At 44.7% G+C, this 26,782-nt stretch overlaps 1 protein-coding gene across 3 annotated transcripts in view; it reads right to left on the reverse strand.

The window, feature by feature from the left end:
• Nucleotides 1–26,381, reverse strand: part of UAP1 (UDP-N-acetylglucosamine pyrophosphorylase 1) — a 38,319-nt gene extending 11,938 nt beyond the window's left edge. For 2 of the 3 annotated variants that reach the window (XM_047840374.1, XM_047840373.1), the window contains exons 1-5: nucleotides 26,143–26,380; nucleotides 17,600–17,929; nucleotides 7,084–7,288; nucleotides 4,638–4,813; nucleotides 2,639–2,811 (exon numbers count right to left, since the gene is read on the reverse strand). In XM_047840374.1, coding sequence (XP_047696330.1) covers nucleotides 2,639–2,811; nucleotides 4,638–4,813; nucleotides 7,084–7,288; nucleotides 17,600–17,879 — 834 coding nt within the window. In that variant the 5' untranslated portion in view covers nucleotides 17,880–17,929; nucleotides 26,143–26,380. Of the gene's footprint in view, nucleotides 1–2,638; nucleotides 2,812–4,637; nucleotides 4,814–7,083; nucleotides 7,289–17,599; nucleotides 17,930–26,142 lie in introns of all 3 variants that reach the window. The other variant, XM_047840372.1, reaches the window with a different exon arrangement.
• Between the last annotated feature and the right edge of the window lie 401 nt (nucleotides 26,382–26,782).

The raw sequence follows: 26,782 nt of genomic DNA on the forward strand, positions 1-26,782 counted from the left end.
TGTTAGCGCTGGGCTTCTGCAAACCACTGCTCTGAGTCTTTTCTCAAGGTTCTCACTCCATGAAAAATACTGAATTCCTGAATTCACAAAGACGGGAGCCTTTTAAAGAAGTAATGAAAAGAATTCCACTACCACACTATGAATAACTCCCTAATTCAGATGTTCGTAAAAATATATCTCGACATCTTGGTTTTCAATTAAAACAAAAAGGGTGGGAGGGCAGATTACATAAAGGCTTTCTGCCATTTCTAAAAGTTTTTAACATACACCCAGTCTTATCGCAATTTGACAACGGAGCAGTCCATCTGACTACGTAGTCACTCACTGAGTGACTTCTGCATTATGTTCCAGACACAGAACTAAGCAGGAGGACTGAGAGTCCTGGAGAACCCACAGGTGGTGGTGAAGAGGGACAGGTTACACCTGTATCTCTGTGTGACCAGTATACTCACAAATAGCAGCACATCTAATTTCAAGGTTTTTAAGCTGTCGGCAAAAACGTAATCACGCCAAGGAGTTTGGTTTTATAATGTGATAGCGTACTACAACTAGGAGTTAGGGAATGTGAATTCTAATCCTGTTTCTGTGAATGGGGATGAATGACCTTGAGCCTGGAGCTCACTTAGAACTGGGCCTCAGAGTGCTCGTTTCTGAGATCAAAGGGGCTGATGAGATGATCTCTGAGGTTCTTTCCAGGTTCACCACTCGGATCCTATAGAATTTAAATTGACCTGAAGCCCAGAGCAGCAAAATTAAAGTTTCTGTTTTAGAAGGAAGAGTGACACCAAGCGGAGCAAAGTCAGAAATACAGTCTAGTTTTTTTTGTTTTTTTTTTTTTAAGGCTCAGCTACTTAAAATGCCCTGTTTCTATTATAATTGAATAACCATTTACAATACAGTGCAGATACTCATACAGTATTAAAACAGAGAGAGGTCTTAAATAACAGAACCAACTTTCTATTTTCAGAGTCTAGAAGAGTCTTACTGGGGTCTACCAGTTTAATTTCTCTAAACCCACACTGGTAAATTTCAAACTTCAGCTTTTATGGCTTTGCATTAGATTTACAGATTAATTTTAAGAGAAATGACATCTTTATAATAGAAAATATCTCAAACCAAGGCTATGATATGCTTTTAATGGTATGCTTTTTAAATCCAAATATTTCAAATTCTAATCTGTTTGTGTCAGAAGCCTGTATTATATAGCTTTTGCTTTTGGCAGAAAGGTCTCCCCTTCATGTCAGTATTTTTTTCTTCTAACATTTTTATGGGTTTTTTTTATGTTTAACTTTGTAATCCATTTGAAACTGATCTGGTATGAGCTTTGAGGATGAGATTTTACTTCATTTTCAGCCAGTTATCTCATTCGTTTCCCCCACCGATCTGAAGTGCCATGTGTTTACATACAGCATTCTTACGTGTACGTGGATTGATTTCTGACTGCTCTATTCTGTTCCATCAATCCGTCATTCTACTCTGGTTTCAGGGCTCTTTTTTTTAGGTACAACCCATTTTAATACCTGGTAGACCGTCTCCAACCCTCCTCCCTCCTTCTCACCTTCTCTCAGCATTTTCCTGGCCACATTTACATGTTTTTTCTAAAGTTTACGATCATTTTGTTAAGTGTCCCCCAAACAGTCTCACTGGGACTTTGACCAAAATTGTGTTATACTTTAATTTGGTGAGAACTGATACTTTTACAGATTTCCAGAAAACAAGTATTGGTATTAATACTTTTAAATCTTTCGCAGTGTTTTCATGTTCTCTATTTTTTCCTAGAAACACGACACGGTTTGTTCACTGCCACATAGGCCTGCCTCCTATATCATCATCTGTGCAACTAAAACAATGTTGAAAAGAAAATGGCAAGACCAGTCTTGTCACATGGCGATACAGACCTCCCCGCTTTTTCCCACCCACCCCGTCTATCTTAATATTAGTGTGTTATGTTGATGGCTGCCAAGCAGTTAACAATCTCCTTCATTGCCCTTCTCTGCACATTTCCATCTTAATCATAAGATTACCACGAGGTAGCTTGTCAAATGCCTTGCTGAAACCTACATCTGCTATTCCCACCATACTTCCCTTCCTCCTACTCCAGCAACTTTGTCACTGGAAGAAAGTAGGTTAATCTGATCAAATGCAACTTGATATTTTTTTAACTTTTTTTAACGTTTATTTCTGAGAGAGAGAGAAGGCACAAGTAGGGGAGGGGCAGAGAGAGAGGGAGACAAAGAATCCGAAGCAGGCTCCAGGCTCTGAGCTGGCAGCACAGAGCCCGACGCGGGGCTCAAACCCACGAAGTGCAAGATCATGACCTGAGCCGAAGTTGGACACTTAACCGACTGAGCCACCCAGGCGCCCCAAACACAGCTTGATATTAACAAATCCATCCCAGGCCTAGTGATGATCATTCACTTTCCCAGTACTTAACAAATCATCCACACACAAGCACAGAACATTATTTCTAGAATCAAAAGCTGCCAATTTAAGAGAAAAAGTAGGTGGGGGATAATTTAGTTACTGGAGAGAGAGAAAATATTCCAATCACCCTAATAATTCTAGTTTGAGTCCTGGAATATACATTCTGACAGAGCAAATCCACCTCGAGCCTCGCTACGGTTGGGAAAGGTATTACCTTTGCACCACAATCTGCTCCTTTCTGGATGCAGAAGCCAATGAACCGGGGGTCTGCCACTTTCACTAGGATGTTGTCAACACAGTAGACGTGAATGCTCCAAATGCCTCTCTGTTCCATGTCCTCCACGATATTCTGGGCTGCAAGCGCCCGATAAAGACCACCATTCCCATCTGGGAAATAAAAGAGCCCATTAGTAGCACACCAAAACCCATTCAGAAGGTACCCCCAAACTGCTACCTGGGTTAATACTGTCAAACTGGGGTGAAGAGCTCTGAAAAGCAGTTTTACATCACAGTGTCAAGAAAAGTAAGTATCCGTAAGGAAGAATGGGGGTGTCAAAATATTAGACTACGTGACTGTGAAAGTAATTTAGCAGAACTGAGAGAATAACATTAATGCAGGGCCAGGCAACCCAAAGACCATACTTCTCTTTTTAACTCAGCCCTTTTAACCATTTAGCCCATAATACATTGGGAAATATAAAATTATTTATCAAGTAATGATTATTTCATAACATTTCAAGCGTTGCTAATATTTGTACGATTCAAGTTAGCTCTGTGTTTACAGCGCCATCACTGACAATTTCCCCCATCTCAAAAATAAAAATACATGAGCATATTATACCAAATAACTCATTAGGAAACCAGGTTAATATGAAGGTCAGATTTAAAATAAATATAGGTAAAAGCCTCTTCTTTCACATCTATTTTTAGTGCTGCTTTAATGTACTTCTTCCATCAACACTCACAGCCTCAGCTTGAAAAACTGGACAACTTTGGGGCACCTGGGTGGTTCAGTCAGTTAAGCGTCCAACTTCGGCTCAGGTCATGATCTCGTGGTTTGTGGGTTCGAGCCCCGCGTCAGGCTCTGTGCTGACCGCTCAGAGCCTGGAGCCTGCTCTGGATTCTATGTCTCCCTCTCTCTCTGCCCCTCCCCTGCTCTTTCTCTCTCTCTCAAAAATAAATAAACATTAAAAAAAATTTTTTTAATTGGACTTCACAAAAATAAAGCTAAAAATAAAGTGTTCCATAATGAAGAAGGACAGAAAGCATTAAGATGACACAAAAGCCTATAACTGGAGACTATCACCGTTAACACTATTATTTGTCCCCTTTCAGCCTTTCCTCCAAGCAAAGATTCACATAGATATGAATCTGTCCACACGGTTATTTTTCTAGTGGGGATCACAGTCAGGGTCGCTGCATGTGTCTACACTGGCAGCGTGCCGACGGGCCTAGGATCCTCTAGCAGGCTGCAGTGGGCACACGCCACCTGCAGGCGCTCAGAGCGGTGGCCCAGCCATACTGGGCGTGCAGCGTCACGCTTCCCATCGAAAGTTAACCTGAAACTACTTCTCTGTGTCATTTAGGTCTCCACAGTTGTTTTAGGACAGTTTGAGAACCATTACTATCGATAAACTACAATTTAACCTCTTATTTATGAAATAGCAAACGGTTCCCAATTTTTCACTATGAGAAGTAATGTAGCCACGAACCCTGCTGATGTAAAACACTGGGTAAAGACACCGAGTACCCCGCACGCTGCCCAAGTTGCTCTCGCGGGCAGACATTCACACTGTGAAAGTGTACCATGTCACCCGCTGGTATTTTCAGTTTTTTTAAATCATTACCAAATGGGGATACAATTTTAAATATGAATTAAACATTGATTTTTTAAATCCAAATCACTGGGGTGCCTGGGTGGCTCAGTCGGTTAAGATTCCGACTTCAGCTCAGGTCATGATTTCATGGTCCATGGGTTCGAGCCCCACATCAGGCTCTGTGCTGACAGCGTGGAGCCTGGAGCCTGCTTCGGATTCTGTGTCTCCCTCTCTCTCTGCCCCTCCCCCACTCGTGCTCACATGCGCGTGCACTCTCTCTCTCTCTCTCAAAAATGAATACACATTTTAAAAAATTTTTTTAAAAGAAGAAAACCAAATGGAAGGACTTATGTTACTACCATTTCTAGTCACCCTTAAGTAAGCATGCTTACAAACCTGGAGCCATAGAAACCTTGTTCTTGTCTTCCAAAATAATCTTCCCATCAAAACTCATAGCAGGGAGCATTCCCTGCTGAAAAAAGATTACATTCTCTTTTTTCAAACCAAAGTACTTGTGCTTCGTGAAGAATTCCTTTGTAGATTCCATTGTTCTGCCACTGGTCATTATATACCTTGCAAGAGAAAAGTAGACCTTCTAAGCCATAGGGTCATGTGAATCAGGGCACAATTCAATCTTGTCTATTTTCTAAGCTAAAAAAAAAAAAAAAAAAAAAAAAAATCACTGAGCACACTGCCTCTTTGTTCTGACCTCCTTCATCCTCTTCCTGGATAAGGGAGCATTAGCGGCTACCCATGGGGAATTTCTTCCAGTAATTTCATCAACCTTTACATGTAAAATACGTCTATGTGACAATATGACACGTACCTCCTGCAACAGAGAGCCTGTAACTGGTTTAAACAAACATTTTATAACTCTGTGAAAGGTGTACTCTAAATTTAAAACTCCTATTGTAAACAAATAGGGAGAAAAGGGTAAATGTAATACAGTGTAATGATCTCTTTTGGTTCTTTTTACTAAAGTTTTGAAATGTAATCTGGGCTCTGCTCACCCTCCATTTAAAATCATAAAAGTGTAATTATACTCTCTGTTTTCACAAAAATCCAACCCCCGCTAGTATGGCAAAGGAGAAAAAAACCCTATCTAAAACCACAACTAGTGACTATAGCAGCTCCTGCCCTTACTAGAATGTAAACCACACACATATAAGGAGGGATTTTTGTCCGTTTTGGTTGCTGATCTATCCCCAGTACCTAGAAGGAGGTATGCAGTATCTGTTGAATGAATAAAGAAAATGGTATAATTTCCCACCATACTAGGTATCTGTCTACTTAACAAATTATCCTGGGTATTTTGAACTTTGACTACAAAGAGGTGGCTAAATCACTCTGCAGCAGAAAAGCACAGAGATCCTGAGCTGTGAGGAAGAAGAGGGAAGAAAATCCAACATGATGGCGGGAACCAGGGCCTTAAACAGAATACCGGCCACTCAGAACACAGACGTCCCGCAAAACCCCCCGAAGGAATCAAGATGAAATAAACAGTTTATGGCCAATACTCATCTTGAGAAGAGCTAGCAAAGCTGGGAAATTTACCAACAGCCTATTTTTAAAGGCATCACAGAGCTACAGAAGCAACATGGATGGGAACTAAAATTCCAGACAGTGAGAATCTTTCCAAGAGGGGCTAAGGATACGCAGCTGCTGCCTTTTCCTGGGGGTATTTGCCGACTTGGGATACAGGCTAGTGGTAGGAACTCCAGCTTGGACCAGGCGGAAGGAGAGAGAAACCAACAGAGCTTTGGTTGGGTCACATGGGGCTAAAATAACAAGATCAGGGACTTGAGGGATCTCAAACACACAGCTGGTTTCCCCCTCAAAATGTATTTCCAAAGCTGCTCTGGGAAAGAGATTTAAGAGCCAAATCAAAAACTTTTACAAAGCAGAGCAGAATTTCCCATAGTCTCTTGGTGCTCGGGACACCGACACTGGCCAGGGTGAGCCCTAGAGCACAGCTTGCCAGCAGGCCCTGGGGATCCGGCGTGGCCCCCAGCAGAGAAATCAGTGGGGCTTTCAGCTGGTGTTGGGTGGGAAGGGTGGGCTGTGGGGAGAGCGAGATAGCCTGGTACTTAAGGATAGGGGTTTCTAGACTGTGAGAACTCCTGGAGTGCCCAGAGCAGCGACCAAAAATAGACTCGTATCACATCATCATGAAATTTCAGATGCCATAGATAAGAAGAGACCTCAGATGCTGGCCGGGGGGGTGTGTGCAGGGAGAGACCGGGAAGCAGAATGGCAATGGACCCGTCAACAACTTCAAATTTCAGAGGGAAACGGATTGTCAATTAGAAATTTATACACAGCGGGGCACCTGGGTGGCTCAGTCATTTAAACATCTGACTTTGGGTCAGGTCATGATCTTACGGTTCGTGGGTTCGAGCCCCGCATCGGGCTCTGTGCTGCCGGCTCAGAGCCTGGAGCCTGCTTCCGATTCTGCGTCTCCCTCTCTCTCTGCCCCTCCCTTGCTCGTGCTCGCTCTCTCTCACACACACAAAATAAATTTAAAAAATTTCTTTAAAGAAATTTATAGTCAAACTACCAATCAGTATCAAGTTTCTTTTTCTACACTGGGAAAACCCAATGAGTCCCCAGAGGTACTCAGGTAGGGATGTAAAAGTCGGAGGCAAATATATGCTGTGCATTAAGGCTACAGTGATCATCTATCTAGTTATACTACAGATTACTTTTAGACAGTAAATTACAGCTCCTGGGAAAACCATTAGTAACAGGAAACATGTCTGCCTATGAATAAAGTCTACATGTATTTTGAATACCATAGACCGATACATGTTCACACACTCTCCCTTAATGAGGCATATCTTACCATGGAATGATACATTTGCTGCCATGGTATTTTTCAGCTAACTGTTGAAGCTTCAGGATACGCTCCGCCTGAATCTGAAAAAGCGTCTTGTGAGACGGCAAACCAACATCATACATTCCCTTGGGATATGCAACACCAAGTCTCGTCCCCTGCCCGCCAGCTAGAAGGAGAACTGCCACTTTGTTCTGAGAAATCTGGAAAAGTCCTGGAAAAGAAAACACTTGTATCACAAAACCTCCATAATTCAGCATTTAGGATTACTCATATAAAAAGCAGCAAAGAATCACCCTATTTGCCTAAGGCAAAAAGAACAAGAAATAATCATCAATAACTATAGCTATCTTGTTAATGAAAACATTTTTACTATTAAAAAATTGTATAACTCGGGGGGCACCTGGGTGGCTCAGGTCATGATCTCACAGTTCATGAGTTCGAGCTCCGCGTCGGGCTCCGTGCTGACAGCTCAGAGCCTGGAGCCTGCTTCGGATTCCGTGTCTCCCTCTTCTCTGCCCCTCCCCCTCTCACACTCTGTCTCTCTCAAAAATAAATATACATCAAAAAAAAATTTTTTTTAATTATAGAACTCAACCAGACACCAAATAATGAATAATATGCTTTAATGAGTTAAAAACTTTTTTTCCAGTAACATCACAAGGCAAAGCCCAACGGAAGGTCTTACAAGTACCTGACCGCTTATCAGATGTGGCAAGTCAAGAAAAAGGATGAAAGAAGATACCCAGGCTTCAGGATAAATGATGATGGTACTAAATTACCTCCAGCCCTATAAATCGATCAGTAATAAACAACTAACTCATCAATGAGCACGCAAACTTACCAGACACACCAACCTCCAGTAAGTGTACAGAAAAGAAACCCGCAGGAAAGCAAGGCAGTATGGTGGTCAAGAAGGCAGGACACCTGGGTTTGCAACCTAACTCAACTGAAAAAGCTTAGAGGATCTGGCTGCAAAAAAGGCAGCAGGAGGCTCTGGGGGGTGATGGAAATGTTCTATATCTTGACTGCGGTGGAGGTTACATGAGTGTATAAATATGGCAAAAGCTCCTACAACTAGTGCATTTGATCGTATGTAATTATTCATTAACAGAATGGATTAAGATGCACCCGTGTTGGAGGATTTTTAAGGGCCATCTACACCAGCTCACAAGAATGTGAAACTCAGAGTCTTTCTGTTGATGATTTAGCTCTGTTGCCTGCAAGCCTGCCGGTCTTCATCAGCTGAATACTCAGCAGTAGGTAAGAACCAAACATAACGCCTGGATAAGAATATTATTCTCTGAATTAAAGTAATTCAAGATGGATTTAAGATCCAAACGCAAACACGTAAAACTGTAAATGTTACTAACCACAGAGGCTCTCGGTTTGAATTTAAGACAAAAAAACCAAAACCAAAATCTTGCCCTCTGTGGTTTCTGAGAGCCATCTCATTATGCGAAGCCCGGACCAGGTCAGCATCACAAGGCAAAGGAGCTTGTGAGGAGAGGCAACACAGAAGCTGGGTCTCTGGGAAGCGAGGAAAGCCGGAAAATGCCAGATGAGATAAAGCAATGGTTGATGGGTTTTGCTCTTGTTTTCTGAATCTCACACTTGCCTTAAAATCCTCAGACCTGTGCACGAAGCTCGTCACTACCCAGAACTGCACACCAGCCCAGAGAGAGCAGTGGCAGCCAGCATCCATTATTATTATTTTATATCCCTAGTGACGCAGGTTTGTCTGATTCACCAACTTTGTCTTTACGTTTTTGATGTATTAATGAGGCCTTCCGAAAGCTAATATGCTAGTATATCAAGAACATAAAGAAATATTCTAAACAAATCCATTGTAAAATCCAAACTTTCCCCAGTCCTAATTCTACAACCTATCTTCAGTAGGAAATACGTATAACCCAAGGATAGGATACAGCAACTATCCAGCTATCAAAAAACTTAAAAGGACATTGGATATCCCCGTAATTTTCACTTCTGATGTGAAGCTAACCTCAGCTACCCGAGACCTAATTTTCTCTCTTGCTTCCTTGCCCAGAGACAGAACTGTCTTTTTTTTTTTTAATGTTTACTTTTGAGAGAGACGGAGACAGAGCACAAACAGGGGAGGGGCAGAGAGAGAGGGAGACACAGAATCTGAAGCAGGCTCCAAGCTGTCAGCGCACAGAGCCACATGCGGGACTCCAACTCACGAACCTGGAGATCATGACCTGAACCAAAGTCAGAGGGGCCGACTAAGCCACCCAGGTGCCCCCAGAACTGTCTTTTTATACTCTCCATGGCATTTCATCGTACCCTATCAGAGTCTGATAATAAGATCTGGAGTAACATGAGACCCTAACTAGTAACCGTAATCGAAGAGGTAGGTCTAATTTCCCCCATGTCAGAGATAACAGGCTCAGAAAAATTAAAGGTCTTGCCCAAGGCCACAACACTAGGAAAGCTGAATAAGGCTTGGAACCTCACCCCAGGCCTATTCACCACGCACTACACTGCCCCCAGCCTCTCTCTTCACACCCAAACACTGAACAGATAGATACATTACAGCGCCATAATTTTTAGGGTGTAAACTTCCCTTCCTATCTCTTTCTCGCCCTTTCTTCTCTTTTCCACTGAATTCATGAGAAGTGTTACTTTTTTTTTTTAATCTCTCTTACCTACCACCCCACAAGGAAAAGCCGCAGGGTCGAGCCCACATTCTCCAAAATTTGCCAAACACTGACATCTCTAACAGCATCCCACATCTGTGTCCCCCTGAAGCAAGCACCACAGCCCCCAATGTAACAAAGACTGAGATGAAGTGAAGCATTCCGAAGGGAGCAGGGACAACACAAGGGAGGTTTGAAAACAGTTTTACATTTGGTTATTCCCTGAGCTATCAAAGAAACCACAGTTTCTAGGGAAGAAATTTAATTCTGTCACTGACCCAAAAAGCATTATTTTAATGAAATACAGGGCCATAATCCCTTACACCTAATTCCGTGGGTCAGATTTGCTGACTCTTGACTTCAGCTCAGATCATGATACCACGTTTCAAGGGTTTGAGCCCTGCCTCTGGCTCTGCACTGGAGCCTGCTTGGGATTCTCTTTCTCTCCCTCTCTCTCTGACACATGTGTGCATGCTCTCTCTCTCAAAAAAAAAAAACTTTATTAAAAAAAAAAAAAAAAGATCTGCTTTAGAAGGCAGAACTCTTCAAACTGTAGAAAATGAAATATAGTACATACACAACATTCTATGTTACCTCCAGCAAATCTGAGACTGGACCCTGTAATCCCATTAAGTGGGATAAAGTTCATCAATAGTTTTGTGTCTGTTCGGGGCACCTGGGTGGCTCAGTCAGTTAAGCGTCCGACTTTGGCTCAGGTCATGATCTCGCGGTTCGTGGGTTCAAGCTCTGCATAGGGCTCTGTGCTGACAGCTCAGAGCCCAGGGCCTGCTTCAGATTCTGTGTCTCCATTTCTCTCTGCCCCACCCCTGCTCACACTCTGTCTCTCAAAAATAAATGTTGAAAAAAAAAGTTTCATGTCTGTTCAAGTTTGGTTTTGCTGCAAACCAGGCTTTGCACCATTTCAGAGCTGCAGATAAATAACTTTGGTCTGTCGGAACCCTCACATACCTCCAAAGGTGTCAGAATCAGAAATATTTCTAAACATCTTCAAAAAAAGTCCCAGATAAATATTGTGGACACAGAGGCCTTTGTTCTCTTTGTCGTATTTATTTTCTTCACGGAGCACATGTGTTTTAAGTTGTTTCATTGTTAATGTGGCTCTAGTCCTCCTTTCTGATGTCTTTGTTTTATCTTCAGTCCCAAGGTCAATTATCTCCCTCAGCCACCTTGCCCATGAATGGTAAGAGACTGCTCCCAGAGCCAGCCCCAAGTCCCAGCCCCAAGTCCCAGCCCCATGTCCCAGCTCAGGTCACCTGATGACCACCCAACACCAACCAGTGCTTTCCACAGGCTCTAACCAGTTATCACAGTATCACGGTCTACACTTTTCTCTTCCCTGGATGAGTTCCCTAAAGCACTGCTTCATTCCAGTTCTCCAAAGTTTTCAGTTTTACAGCTCTCTACCCAGCAGCTCACAATGGCCTCCTTCTTTATTCAAATACATGCTTCCTAAGCCCCAGCCTGCCATGCTTTCTTCAATCTTTTTCCCGTCTGTGGACCTGATTACCCATCCCATCACTGTGACCGAAGAGCAGCACTGAGATTATGCCCGCGGGGTGTACGACTGTGGGCGGATCCACGTTCAAGTCTCATCTCCGTGGGACCACAGCTATTCCAATGAGTTACAACACAATCCACACGTATTTACAATAAACAGGTTTCTGCCTTAACCTCTTCCTGCTTATGCATCTCACTGATGAGCAGAGAAAAACGTGAGGACAGGAAGAAGCCCGTAGACCAGCTGCATTTCAAGAACCAAACGCAGCTACAGATGCTGAGAGCAGTATCAGATCGTGCGTTCGCTGGCTGAAGCCCTCCTCCACCTCAGCTGCATCACTGCAATAAAAGTGCAATGTTTAAAAAGTGTGTATGGGGCGCCTGGGTGGCTCAGTCGGTTAAGCATCCAACTTCGGCTCAGGGCATGATCTCGTGGTTCGTGAGTTCGAGCCCCGCGTCAGGCTCCGTGCTGACAGCTCAGAGCCTGGAGCCTGCTTCTGATTCTGTGTCTCCTCATCTCTCTGCCCCTCCCCTGCTCATGCTCTGTCTCTCTCTGACTCTCAATAATAAATAAACGTTAAAAAAAAACTTTTTAAGTGTGTAACACATAAATTAGTATCTGTCTTACAATGACAGATAAAATACTGCTTGAAATTAAGCGGGCCAATAAAATTAGGTAAGCTGTTAAGTTACGTGGCAAGAATACTTGATTTCCAACTGTTTTTGTCACAGCATAAATTTTACGTGGGCACCGCTGCACCTATCGGAAAAATGTTAATTATTAATGTACTTAACCCATGTGACGATTAGGAAATTATGAGCTTCTATCCCCAAACTTCTTCTGCAGAAATATAGAAAAAAAAGGAGAAAGTGCAGCCCTATATCATCTTTCCATTCTTCTATTGCAGGGCATTTAATGACTTTCCCACAGAGGGGACCTATTATAGACAAAATCAGAGGTTTAAAAAAAAGAAAATCAAGCCTGAACGAGCAGTTTCCAGGGCTGGAGGACATCTCTCTCCTTGGAGAGTCAGGTGTCATAGGCCCAACGGCCTGAGAACTTTTCCTGATAACATTTATAAGAAACAAAGAGAAGGGTGAACAGCGGCCTGAAATAGGTCAAACGCTTCCTGGATAACTTCCGGCTTGGACTAGTTCCTCTCACACACTCTGACTTGGGCACGCGCCCGAAACAAGGAGGACGGCACAGGTGCAGGCGAGGCACAGCACCTGCCAGAACTTTCCATCTAAACTGTCAGCACTCCCAGGACGATGAGTCAAGTAAACAGGCTATTCGACAAGTAGAAATAAAGGAAGACTATCCAAGAAAGTTACTCGAAAAGGTATTTTAAGTCTTTAACTTTTCAGAATAGTAAAACTATTACTTGGGAGATTAACCATTTCCCAAAAATGTCAAGTACAAAAAGCAGACTAATAAGGGAAACCGCTATTTGAACCAGTTTTAGGTACTGGAGGATTATTGTGAATCTCATTAGGAATAATAATAGCATCGTGAGTAATAGAATATCCATACACACAGAGATGAATACTGAACTCAATTAGGGTAAAAATAACATGATGTTTGAGATTTCTCTTAAAGTATTACAGCAAAGAAAAAGAAAAGGAGAGATAGATGGAGGAAGAGTAGCAAAATTTTGGTATTAAACAAGGTGATACATATGTGAGAGTTCATCATACTGTTTTCATCTCTAAATATTTGTTTCAAAATATGCTTGAAACTTTTCCTGACAAATTCATAAACAAGCCTCAAAATTACACACAAACCATAATCCCAATGTGTGTGTGTATATAAGAAAATACAATCAAATAATACTAGTGAGTATTTATCTCTGACTTGTGGGATGGCAGAGATTTATATTTTTTCCTTTATAATTTTTAGTTATTTTTCCAATTTCTCTAAAATAAGCATGTTGCTTTTAGTCTTTTTAATGTTTATTTATTTGTTTTGAGAGAAAAAGAGTGCAAAAGCTGGGGAGGAACAGAGAGAGAATCCCAAGCAGGCTCCATGCTGCCAGGGCAGAGCCCTACGTGGGGCATGATCTCATGAACCGTGAGATTACAACCTGAGATGAAATCACGAGTCAGCCGCTTAACTGACTGAACGACCCAGGTGCCCCGGTATGTGTTACTTTTAAAATAAAACAAATCTACTGATAATATCACTGCACTAGATTCCAGAAAACATGGGAGGTAATGTTAGGAATATATTTTTCTGAACACAGTGCTACAGTAGAGAAGCACCATTCAGATTAATTTTATAAATGTCTCACAGGCAAAAGAGACTAATACTAGATATTAATAGGCTATTATAAAAGTGGAAGACTGTTTTGTGCTCGGTATAAGCACACATTTCTTTGATAAAGATGATTCTTTTAATCAAGCAAACATATTTTCTCAATGTATCTTTACTAAAATGACATTCTCATAGAAGTTTCTAATTACTTTTCTCTCCAGATCTCAGCTTTGTAAAATAGAAATTTTTCCGTTACTCCTCTACATTCCATTTTCTACAACTGTCCAGAACGCCTTAAGAATTAAATTAAAGGGGGCACCTGGATGGTTCAGTCAGTTGAGTGTCTGACTTCAGCTCAGGTCATGACCTCATGGCTCGTGAGTGCTGGGCTCACTGCTGTCAGCTCACAGCCTGCTTCAGATCCTTCGTCCCCCACCCCCCGTTCCTCCCCTGCTCACATGCTCTCTCTCAAAAATGAATAAACATTAAAAAAAAAAAAAAAAGAATTAAAGGGGTGCCTGGCTGGCTCAGTCAGTAGAGCATGCGACTCTTTTTTTTTTTTTTAATGTTTATTTTTGAGAGAGAGAGAGAGGGGGGGGGGGGGGGAATGAGCGGGGGAGGGGCAGAGAGAGAGGGAGACCCAGAATCCAAAGCAGGCTCCAGGCTCTGAGCTGTCAGCACAGAGCCCGATGCGGGGCTCGAACCCACAATCTGTAAGATCGTGACCCGAGCCGAAGTCGGACGCTTAACGGACCGAGCCACCCAGGCACTCCTGGAGCATGCCACTCTTGGTCTCAGGATTGTAAGTTCGAACCGCACACTGGGTGTAGAGATAATTTAAAAATAAAATCCTAAAAAAAAAAAAAAAAAGAATTAAATTAGAATCCGATCTCCCTTCAACAAAAAGCACAGTGGTCACTTATGTATCGATCCTTCAGAAATAATTTTCCACCCTAGGTGTGAAAATGTCCATTTTCGTGTCAGTAACTACCAGACATTCTGAAAACACTGTACAATGCTTTAATCTCCCCCATCCTAAGGAGGGGAAGCAGGGGGCATTGTCTTTGACACAACTGCCAGGATCTTCCTCCTATCTGAAATATAATGATTAGAATCTCCCCAATGGCAACCAGTCTCTTCCCCTTGATAACTTACTGCAAAAACTTTACTTTGTGATCAATTTGCACACACGTGGAAGTTTCCAGCTAGTGAATGAAGAGCGACAAAGTCTCCTTCTTCACCCCTACTGTTTAAACCACAAATAAGTATCGTTCCCTTGACAGTCAGCCAAAAGGCAGTTTGTTTTGTACTTGCTTGTAGTGTAGTTGGTTGCAATAGTTCCAGATTTCAGTTTAAATGGAAAGTCATACGTGTAGACTACTAGTCCCACGGATTCCGGCAAAAAGATCATAAAGAAGACTCCAGTTATAGGAGGCTTTGATCGCTGCTCATGGTCCCCATTACATAAAGTCAAAGCTCTGGCTTTTCCATAAAAGTTACTTGGAAGACTTCATCCGCGTAAAATCACAAGGAGAAATCTAGGCAGCTGGGATACCTGAGGGTATAAAGAGCCCCGCGTGACTTCTGCTCCGTTGTAGTAGCCTTTTTGAAACCCGGGGATGGAAGCAGAGGATTAATGAGCCCAGGGTTGGTAAGGGCCAGAGGATCACTACAGCTCCCCATTCAGAAGGATCCACCAGGAAGTCACTCTCTCACAGCTTAGTGGCAGAGCCCTATTCTAAGAAGAGAGGTTAGGGGCGCCTGGGTGGCGCAGTCGGTTAAGCGTCCGACTTCAGCCAGGTCACGATCTCGCGGTCCGTGAGTTCGAGCCCCGCGTCGGGCTCTGGGCTGATGGCTCAGAGCCTGGAGCCTGTTTCCGATTCTGTGTCTCCCTCTCTCTCTGCCCCTCCCCCGTTCATGCTCTGTCTCTCTCTGTCCCAAAATAAATAAACGTTGAAAAAAAAAATTTAAAAAAAAAAAAAAAAAAAAAAAAGAAGAGAGGTTAGCCAACAGCAAGCACTTCAGATCTAAAAGGGCACCTCCTAGAGATCACCCAATTATTTTCAGTATTTTTTAAATAAAACTTCGTGTAAAGATCAAATACATAAAACATGTCAAAGGAGAACTGCTCTTAGTGGGGAGATGAAGGCATTAGAGACCAAGCTGCTTGGTATCCATTCCCCGCCACATCAGAAGTCTCCCCAGCAGTGGAACCCCTTCCAAACACAGTTTGGAAATCAGTGAATGTGTATGCCCAGAGAAAGATATGGAGAGGTATACAGAGGTTGATGATGGCAATCATCTTTCTTTTTTGTGGGGGCAGGGAATGCCAAAGAACGCAAAACAAAATAGGGGTGCCTGGGTGGCTCAGTCAGTTAAGCGTCCAACGGCAGCTCGGGTCAGGAACTCGCGGTTCGTGAGTTCGAGCCCCGAGTCAGGCTCTGTGCTGACAGCTCGGAGCCTGGAGCCTGGAGCCTGCTTCAGATTCTGTGTCTCCCTCTCTCTCTGCCTCTCCCCTGCTCGCTCTCTCTCTCTCTCGATCTCTCTCGATCTCTCTCGATCTCTCTCAAAAAAAATAAACATTAAAAAAAATTTCTTTTAATAGCAACAGTATGGTACAAGTACAGACTACAAGACTGTATCTACAATATTATTCCACATCTATAAAAGTAAATATACATACAATCAAGTACTAGGTGGCAATGTGAGCAAATAAAAATAGATTTGATAAGATTTAGGGCAATTTCTCGGCAGTGTTTCTGTTATTTTCGTTTTTTTTTTTTTGCAATAAAGTAACATTTTTTAAAAAGGAAAAAAAAGTATCAGCCCCATCTGTTCATTCCAGAGTTGAGGAAATGAGGTTTGACAAGGAGCATGTACAAACAACTCGAGGGCCGAGCTGTACCGTGTCGTCAACTCTTACTCACAGAGGGGCAGCGGCCTACAAAAACCACAGCTCTTAACTCCACCAAAAATGGCACACTTTGGCTATTCTGCCATTCTGAAAGGCAGAAGTAGAACTAGCTACGGGGACAGACGTTATGATACACTTTAGGAGAAGAAACACTGAGACGATGCGACAAACATTTATCAACCAACGTGGGACTGCAAAACCCCGCTCTAAATGCGGTGCGGCGTACACGGGCAAGGAGGACACGGGCTGTTCTTTAGGAGTCTACTATGCAACGTCGAAGACAGACATAAACAGCTCGTAATCTAAGAAAGAACGGAAGCGAAGCGAAACACGAACAAGGAACTCCAACATGGCTCGCTGAAGAAGTCATGATCAAGGAACCTTAAAGAATGAGGACACGTTGTCCACACGGCAGAGCCACCACACTGCACAGCACAGCTCGGGGAGATGGCCTTTCAAGGTGATCCAGCCACACAGAGAAGGGGCAGAGGCCGGTCCAAGGTGCTTCTTTTTAGAAGCGCAAGCAAAGAGCAGGAAAGACCTAACGTTCAGGGAGAGATGAATTATTTGGTCCAGCTAAGATGTGTGGGACAGGAGGCATGGATGGAAGTACAGGAGACCAGGCTGGAAACACGGGCTAGGGAAGGTTTTTAGAGTAAGCCAGCATAAACTGAAACATTTAACTTGTGCTTCAGGATGGGAAATGCAGAAGTATGGAAATGAGCAAAGAGACTAGAGGCACATCAACACCTGAATGAGAAGACGGGGGAACAGCAATGAGAGGGGGGGGTGGGGATGACGCTGCAGAAGTCTGGGCAACATCATCTGTCACTTTCTGATCAGTCACCTGGTTGAAGGGAAGAGGAGAGTCCAATTAATAATTACATGATCCGGCTACTTTAATACCGCTGGTGTAGCTCATTACAAACTTACTTAATGCATTTATTTATGTTTATTTATGTTTGAGAGAGAAAGACAGCAGGAGAGGGCAGAGAGAGAGGGACAGAGAGAAAATCCCAAGCAGGCTCCACGCTGCCAGCACAGAGCTCCACGAGGGGTTCGAACTCACAAACCGTGAGATCACAACCTGAGCTGAAATCAAGAGTCGGACGCTTAACCAACTGAGCCCCCCAGGCGCCCCTCATTACAAACTCTAAAATGAACATTCCATGCCCATACCTTCACTCTCCCAGGCTTGCAGCCGATCTTGGTCCCTGGTGGCACTGCCCAACACCTCTCGAGGGACAGGCTCCATGCGGGCATCCATTTTCTCTTGCTGAGACGACTGGTTAAACCCTTCAATGGCCTTCTGGAAAAAGAAGTTCAGCTCCTCAAAGTTCATGGCCTGGAGCTCCGCATAAAGTTCTACCTGTCGGGCTTCATCCAGCTCATTCCAGAACTGTAGCAGGTGTTCCTGTCCAGCTTTGGACAACCTGACTTTGAGATCATTAACATTCATAATGCTCTGGTGGTGGTGAAGACAGAGGTATAATCTCTGGGCCTGTAAACCTACAAGAAAAGAGGAATCAACAGCAGGTCAAAGTCCAACCTCAAAACCAGAGCTCTTCCTACTACAAATAAGTACATTAAAGAACACTTGATATTAAAGAAGTTAACTTCTGCCTTTCCCTCACAAGATTTGTGACAGATCCAGCTTGTAAAGAGGTAAACATTTCTCCAAAGAAGACGTCCAGATGGCCAAGAGACACGAGAAAAGATGCTCGGCAGCACTCAACATCAGGGAAATGCAAATCAAAAGTACAGTGAGATATCACCTCCCACCAGTCACAATGGCTAAAACAGAAAACACAAGAAACACAAGTGTTGGCGAGGGTGAGGGGAACCCTTCCTTGTGCACTGTCGGTGGGAATGCCAACTGGTGCAGCCACTGTGGAAACAGTATGGAGGTTCCTCAAAAAGATAAAATACAACTACCCTATGGCCCAATAATCACACTTCTGGGTTTTTACCCAAAAAATACAAAGCCACTAATTCAAAGGGATACACGCACCCTTATGTTTACTGTAGCATTACCTACAACACCCAAATTATGGAAGCAGCTCAAGCGTCCATCCACAGATGAATGGATAAAGGTGTGGTGGGGCGTGTGTGTATACATAAGTATATATAGTGAAACGTTATTCAGCCATTTGCAACAACATGGATGGAGCTAGAGAGCGTAACACTAAGCCAAATCAGTCAGGCAGAGAAAAACAAATATCATATGCTCTCACTCATATGTGCAATTTAAGAAACAAAACAAACAAGCAAAGAGGAAAAAAAGAGAGAGACACACACAAACCAAGAAACAGGCTCTTTCTTAACTGAAGAGAACAAACTGATGGTTACCAGAGGGGAGAGGGGTGAGGGGATGGATGAAATAGGTGATGGGGATTAAGGAGGGCACTCACTGTGGGACGCCGGGGTGGCTCAGTCGGTTAAGCATGTGACTTCGGCTCAGGTCATGATCTCGTGGCTCATGAGTTTGAGTCCCTCCGTGGGTCTCTACTGTCAGCTCAGAGCCCACTTCAGATCCTCTGTCCCCCTCTCTCTCTGCCCCTCCCCTGTTCGTTCTACCTCTTTCAAAATAAATAAATAAACTGAAGGGGGAAAAAGGAGTGCACTTGTCATGATGAGCACACGATGAGCACACAATTACTGAATCGTATCGTACGCCTGAAACTAATAGAACACTGAATGTTAACTATACTGGAATTAAAATCTGTTTAAATAAAAATAAATGAAAAACTTGGAAGACAATAATCATTAGTATTACATACCAAGTACTGCACTAAGAATTTTACCTATGCGGTCTCATTTGATTTTTGCCAGCTATACAACACAGGTACTGTTATCTTGATTACTTTACCAGGGAGGAGACTGAGGCACAGAGAGGCAACACAGCAGGGCCAACAGGCAGAGCAGGGATATGAGCCCAGGCGGTCTAATTCCAGGGTACACACTCTGACTAGCCCACTCAGTTGCCCCTGACCATGAGCTCCCACTGAAAGAACACCTGACTTCTTAATACACCAACTGTTCTCCTTTTTGCACTAATGATGGAAATGATTCTGTTGTATTCAGAATATAACAAAATTCAAGATGGGACTACCTATAATCATGAAAAATACGTTTTATTTCAATAACAACTTCTAGAGAATTTCTCTACTAAGAATTGAACCCTAAAGGGACAAGCAATGCACACATATCAACAGATAAGACCATGTAATATATATAGCAAAATGTTAAAGTGCGTAGTACTAAACAAAACCAGAGGAAGAGGAAATATTTCGTCTACTTGCCTACTACAGATAAATGCGAGAGAAGGCAGGCATTGTCTAGAAAGAGTTCACAAAGGACGCATGATCAGCTGTATCTCAAGGGCTCGAGCAGATTACAGATAAGATGAGAAAGCGAGCAGGACAGGCATGTGTGACAGAGCAGTAAAGAAGCTGGAGCTTTCTGCAGAATGATGGGAAGTGATGGAGGGCAGGGCTAAACCACGAAAGCCTCAACCCAAGCAAAGGGATTTAGACCTAACAGTAACAAGATGCCGACAACGGATTACTCAAAGGGCAGTGTCACCATACTTCAGAGAAAGAGCAATAGCATAAAATAGATGGTAAGGAGGGACAACGAGAAGCAGGAAAACAAGTTCAAAGACAATCACAGGGATAGAAGGCCAAAGATCTGAACCAGACTAGTTGCAAAGGAAATAAGTGGAAAGGGGAAAACTTTGAGGGTCGCTGTAAAGAATCATCACCGAAGACATCACCTGTAAAGACAGGTACCGAAGAAACAGCCCACTATCTTCTACCTTTAGAACAGTGGTAGGTAATGTACATGGTAGTTCAGAGCAATATTCTGGAGTTCCGCTCAGTTACTTAATGTCCCTGGGCCTCACCTGGGTTAATGATGGAATCTATCTCATCAGGACTCTTAAACCAACACCATTTACAAACTCAGAGGAAGACAACCTCCAGTAGGGTTCCCTGAGGTGGCGATCACACCGCCTACCGCTCGCAGAGCGCTTATGACGGGACAATACTAATTGCTTTACAGATGCTTATGCAGTTAACCCTCAAAACAATGCTAAGGTACAGCTACTGGGATTACTTTACAGAGGAAGTACTGTGCCACAGAGATAACTTGCCTGAGGTCCCAAACTAGTGAAGTGATTGAGCCCGGATTCAAACCCTGACAACCTGATTCTTAAATTCACACTCTTAACCGTTATGCTATATGGCCTCTCAGGAGAAAGACTGTGAACGTGAGCGTGTGTGTGTGTGTGTGTGTGTGTGTGCGCGCGCGCGCGTGTGTGTAAAAGAGGGGAATAGTGAGAGAGAGTACATTATTTGTATTTTATTCAGAAATACAGACACAACTGATGTTCTGACATCTCACTTTGCAGAAAAGAGTTCACAAACCAACAGCGTGGAGAAAGAAAATGCACAGGACAGGGAGATGAGGAACTTCACAGGATGAGTAAAGACGTCAATTTAAAAAGCAGTATTACATAAAAAGTCATTGGTGTTGGCAATCGGTATTGAGCATGTTAACCCAAACCAGAAAATTCTCAGCAGCCAGTGCCCACTCCAGAATAAATTCGGGAAAGGTACTGTCATCCCAAAGAAGACGGGCACATAGCCTCTATAATTTTTTCTTTAAATAAGGTGCCCTCTCAAAGTGAACCGAAAGACTGGCTTCCTGATTCTTCTTATAAAATCAACTTCAAATTAGACTAGCACATAAGATTGAGTGACTTATATTCCCCACTTTTATTTGGGGTTTGTTATTTAGATTTACTTCAGGGATGTAATGTTTCAAGGGTGAAATGAATGGTACTACTTACGAAACGCACTCTACGAGTTACCAACAATTCCTAACGAAATTAAGGCTTCCATATGAAACAAAAATGAAACCTTATTATCAGGGTAGGACACAATTCTACCTGCTGTCACCTAAGACCCTCATCCTTACCTCCAAGTACTTCCTTTAGACTCTCCTATGTACCGAAATCTCACTCAGCCTTAAAGGCCTGCCTCACATACTCTAGCTTCATTCAAGCGAATCTTTATTGATTAAGGAATCAAACAGAACTGACTTTTATTCCTGGCTCTACTGCTTGGGCCAAGTCATAGATAGCTTCGACTCTGTTACCTGCATCTGCAAAATGGGAATAATAGAGTTTTCTTCACCAGGTTCGGAGGCATAAGTGAAATTACAACCAATGAGAAAACGAGGCTCGAAGAGATTAAGTAATTTGCCCAAGGCTACTTACCCAGTAGGCAAAAATCAGGAATTTTAACCCAGATAAACCTGACCCCGATGCCTATGATCTTTCCATCAGACAATAATAACTTCCATACACAGAGGAAAGACAAAGAATTCAACCCAAGGTCTCATTTAAGAGGGTCAGTGTAACTGGTAGAAACTGGGCCCAGTCAGCACGGTGAGTTCAGACCCCCGCGCCACTATTTCCTAATTCTGTGACCTTGAGCAAGTTACTCAACTTCTCTGTGCCTCAATTTTTCTCGTCTCTAAAATGAGGATAAAAACAGTACTCACCTCTAAGGTTAAGAGGATTCCTGAATTCAAATGAAAAGCATTTAACACGTAAAAAAGCCCTCCGTGAATGTCATCAGCTACTGTTATAAAAGCGAGGGGCGCCTGGGTGGCGCAGTCGGTTAAGCGTCCGACTTCAGCCAGGTCACGATCTCGCGGTCCGTGAGTTCGAGCCCCGCGTCAGGCTCTGGGCTGACGGCTCGGAGCCTGGAGCCTGTTTCCGATTCTGTGTCTCCCTCTCTCTCTGCCCCTCCCCCGTTCATGCTCTGTCTCTCTCTGTCCCAAAAATAAATAAACATTGAAAAAAAAAATTAAAAAAAAAAAAAAAAAGCGAAACTGCGCTCCAGACCACCGACTACAGCCTCCAGAACTGGAGGAGAGCTGCTGAGTCGGGCACTGTGGGAGAAAAAGAAGTCTGCCAGAAGTGCACGCGGTAGAAGAAACTCCAGCCAGTGGGAAGAGCACGAAAAACGGCTCTGGTAAACAACCGTATTCAAGGAACAAGGCACAGTGCTGGGAAATGGGCGGATGAGGCTGAACTTGTCTCTGTGCTACGTCCACTGAGAGACAGATGACGAGCCTACCCTCCAACAAACAGGCTGCTGCTGAAAGTTTCCTTTTCACATGCAAAGATACATCAGTAGACAGTTTATGGAGGAACATTATTTCACGGTCACGTGCCATTGTTAATTCCCTGAATAGTTAACGAGCACTCACTGTCTGCCAGGCGCTCATGTAGGTGACACAGACGCGGCAATGCACAAGGTGACAATGCGCACGCCGCGTTCCAGTATGAGGGACAGGCATAAAACGTCAGGCAGAAAGAAGTGGGCTAAGGGGTGAAAGCCCAACAAGGGGATGGTGGGTATTTTAAATGGGGTAGTTGGGGAGGACCTCTGGGACATCTGACAGTCCGTACGAATGAAGAGAGCAAGCAAGTCAGAATCCTGGAGAGGAACATTCTAGGGACAGGAAGCTGTAACTGCAGCAGTTGTAAAACAGCAACGTGTGACATGTACATGGAACAGCAAGGTCAACGCAGCAGGAGCAGAGTGAGCCCCAGTGACTGAGGCGGAAGGACACTGAGCAGATCAAGTAGGCCCTTGGGGTCAAAGTAAAAACTTTGGGTTTGAGGAAGCCACTGGGGAACGTGGAGCAGGGGAGCATCACGGTCTGACTGAGGCCTCAGAAGGATCATTCCATTCCTAGGTGGGGGGGAAAGACTAATAGACGGCAAAAGTAGAAGCAAGCAGATGGTTGGTGTCTCAATCAGCCGGGCGTCTGATTCCGGCTTAGGTCATGATCCTGCTGTTTGTGAGTTCGAGCCCCACATCAGGCTCTTATGCTGACAGCTCAGAGCCTGGAGTCGGCTTCAGGGAGATTCTGTATCTCCCTTGCTCTCTGCCCCTCCTCCCACTCATCTCTGTCTTTCTCTCTCTCTCTAAAATAAATAAATATAAAAAAATTTTTTAAAGAAACTTCCACAATAGTCTAGATGAGATGACACTGGCTTAGAGCAGTGATGAAATGTGGATTCTAATCCTACAGGATTCGGTAATGGATGGAATGTGGAGACAGAGAGAAAGCTAGGAATCCAGCAAAGAGGACTCTCGAGTGGTGGTGCCATTTGCTGAAGTGGGGAACAGTAGGAGGGGGGCAGGTTTAGGACTAGGTGCCTAGAGTGGGGGAATCAATACTTCACTTTTGGTCACGTTAAGTTCAAGATGCCTATTAGACATCCAAATAGAAATGCCGAGGAGACAGCAGAATGTAGTAGTCTAAAGTTCAGAGGTACTACTGGAGCTAAAGATAAAACTTCCAAGCTCATCACTATACATGATATTAAGTTATCAAACGAAAGAGATCCCCGGCAAGTGTAGACGGATTAAAAAAAAAAAAAAAAGTTAGAAGACTGAGCCTTGGCCACGCATTAGGATATTAAACGGCATTTCTGTTGATTGATAAAAGGTTTCAAGAGACAGAACACCATTATTTTTTAATTAAAAAAATACATCATGTAGAGGCACTGGGTGGCTCAGTCAGTTAAGCTCAGGTCATCTCATGGTTCAAGAGTTCGAGCCCCACCTGGGGCCCTGCACTGACCATGCCAGAGCCTGCTTGGGATTCTCCCTCTGCCCATCCCCCACTCGCTCGCGCTCTCTCTCAAAATAAACAAATTTTAAAACTTAAAAAAAATACATCAAGTAAACAAACAAAAAAAAAAACCCAGACAGTTGAGAGAGTTTTACATCAAACCATTTTCCAAGGAATGGGGGCCTTGGTCGCATCTATACTACGGTATTTAAAGGAGCTCCAGATTTAGAGGAACATACTGTAGTGGGAAGATCAGGAAACCATGTAACTGAGGACCTGGGAGTCTTAGTTCTTGGTCCCTCCCCATCATTTGATCCTGTGTAAATCGTTCCACCTCCCTGGGTACACATTTCCTCATGAAGACGATAAAACCAGCCTTCCTCACACACCCTCAAAGGAGAGGCAAGATTGGAGAGAACTCTGCCTATTAAAACACATATGCAAACATAATAACATAACATTTTAAGATATAAATCAATCTTTTCCTAAAAAAGTCACTAGACAGCCATCCACCTTCAGATGCCTGGGAAAAATGGATCCATGCAAATAAGACAACTATAGGTTACATTTTCCCCCCTATAGGTTACACTGTGATCCCTGGCCTTAGACCACTGGTGGTCCGCAAAGGTTGACAAGATCACAAGTGCCAAGTTATATAACTGTGTAAATGCTCCCGACAGAACAATCATACTTGGGTTTTGAGTAAGAATAATTTATCCATGGGTTTTTTGGAAGGAAAAAAATAACCACAAAAATAGTAGCATTCTCCCCAATAATTCTGGTAAGAGAGAAGTGTGGATGTGTGTGTGATGGTAAGCAGTCGTAAATACAAGAGTTAGACCAGGATTTTTATTTTGACAAGCAAAGTCTGAAAAAGTTAAGGATCTGCTGTAGAAATTATGACAGACTTTGGTATATGCCCATAGCCTAATACATCTGCATCAAAAACAATGACAAATTTGGTAAAACTCTGCCATTATCAAATATACCTTTATTAGAATTTAAATGCCACTATGAAAGAAATTCCTCTCCTTTTCTGGTCTCCTTCCTGCTCCTATCTCCGCTGCTACATTTTGCCCCCCAAAATTGATAAGTAAACTTCTTAGAACTTTAGAAAAACAGCCTTGGACTTGAGCCATAACCACTGAATCCTATAAATGCTTGGCAGCACACCCTACGGAGTCTTTCTTAATCCCAGCTAAGTGAGCCAACTCACCAACAGTCAGGGTACAGAAACTGCCTTCAGCTTCCTGTAAACCCCTGGTCCACACCTACAAATTTCACCTTAAAAGTCCTTAAACGAAAAGCACTGCAGAATGACAGCCTATTACCATCATCGCTGCTACCTGATTTCACGTTTCACAAACGGGGCACAAATAAACAGAGAAGAGCATCAGGCCAAACTTAATACAATCTTCAGGAAGCCATATGTTCAGCACATGTGTGCTCTCAGCCCTCCAATCCCCACCCTCCTGCCTGGCCAAGCCCGGGGAAAGCCCGCAATCTCCACCCTCTCCCACTACCAGCATTCAAACCAGCCAACCAACCAACCAACCAACCAAAAGGGGCAAGCAGGCTTTGTCCCCCGCTCACGTCCCCCCGCAGGTGTCTCCACTCCTCCCGTCAACGCCCTCAGAATTCTCTCCCTCTCAAATGCCAGCCAGCCCCTTCCCAGCGGACAGTTCCAACGACCGCTTGTCCCCACCCCGCGGTCCCCGAGCTCGCCGAACCTGTCCGCAAGGCCCCGGCCGCAGAACCTCAAGGCTCCCGCCCCCCATCCAGGTGAGGCCCACTCCCCGCCGCTCGACAAACCCCCGACCGCAAGCACTGCCCCATCCGGGTCCCCCCGCAAAGCCGGGGGAGGGGCGCCCTCCCCAGCGGGGTCTCCGAGCTCGGAAAGCGCCTGCGGGGCGCGCGGGGCGGACTCCTCCGCCAGGGCCAGGTTCGGGCGCCGAGCACCGACGTGGCCCCGGGAGCGTGCGCGCGGTGGGGCCGGGCCCCCGGCGTCCCCTCCAGGCTGGCGGGTGGCGGGGGAAGACCCGACTGGGCGGGGAGCCGCTCACCTCCCTCAGCGTGATCGCGGCTCCGCCCGGCTCCGGCTCCGTGCGGCCACTCCTCGGCGTCCCGCGCCAGCTCCGAATATATACCCTCATCCGGGGGGCCGGGGCGGCGGGGCGGGCCGCGAGCTGGCCCCGGGGAGCGCGGCCCCGGCCACCCCGCCCCTCTCTCGCAGCGACGAGTGGCTGCGGGCGCCGGGAGGAGCCGCCACCGCCCGCCCGGACACGTCAGCGCCGCGAGCGCCGGCGTTGACGCTGGCGCCGGGGGGCGGGGCCTGGCCGGAGGCGGGGCCTTCGCGTCAGCATTCCCTGGCCCAATGGGGACAGCGCTGGGAACCCGGTCCTCAGGCAGCCTCGCCCCTCGGCGCGCCGCGGGCGGGGAGAGGTGTGCGCAGCGTCAGCAGTGGGACGTGACCGGAGCCCCGGGGCTGTCGCTCACGCCCTGCTCTGAGCGCCCTGGCGTCACCGGCTGGTCCCGCGAGCTAACAGCCCGCGGCTCCTGGTCCTCGCCTGGCCCTGGCTCGGCCGCACCCCGTAGGCAGAAGCGGATCGCGGAGTTGGGCGGAGAGCGGTGTCATCCAGCAGCTGGTGGATTTCCGACCGCCCGTGCGGCGGGTTGCGAAATGCGGACGTCGCTCCGCACGGA

Source organism: Prionailurus viverrinus, chromosome F1 (assembly GCF_022837055.1).
Source record: "Prionailurus viverrinus isolate Anna chromosome F1, UM_Priviv_1.0, whole genome shotgun sequence".
Classification (NCBI taxonomy): domain Eukaryota; kingdom Metazoa; phylum Chordata; class Mammalia; order Carnivora; family Felidae; genus Prionailurus; species Prionailurus viverrinus.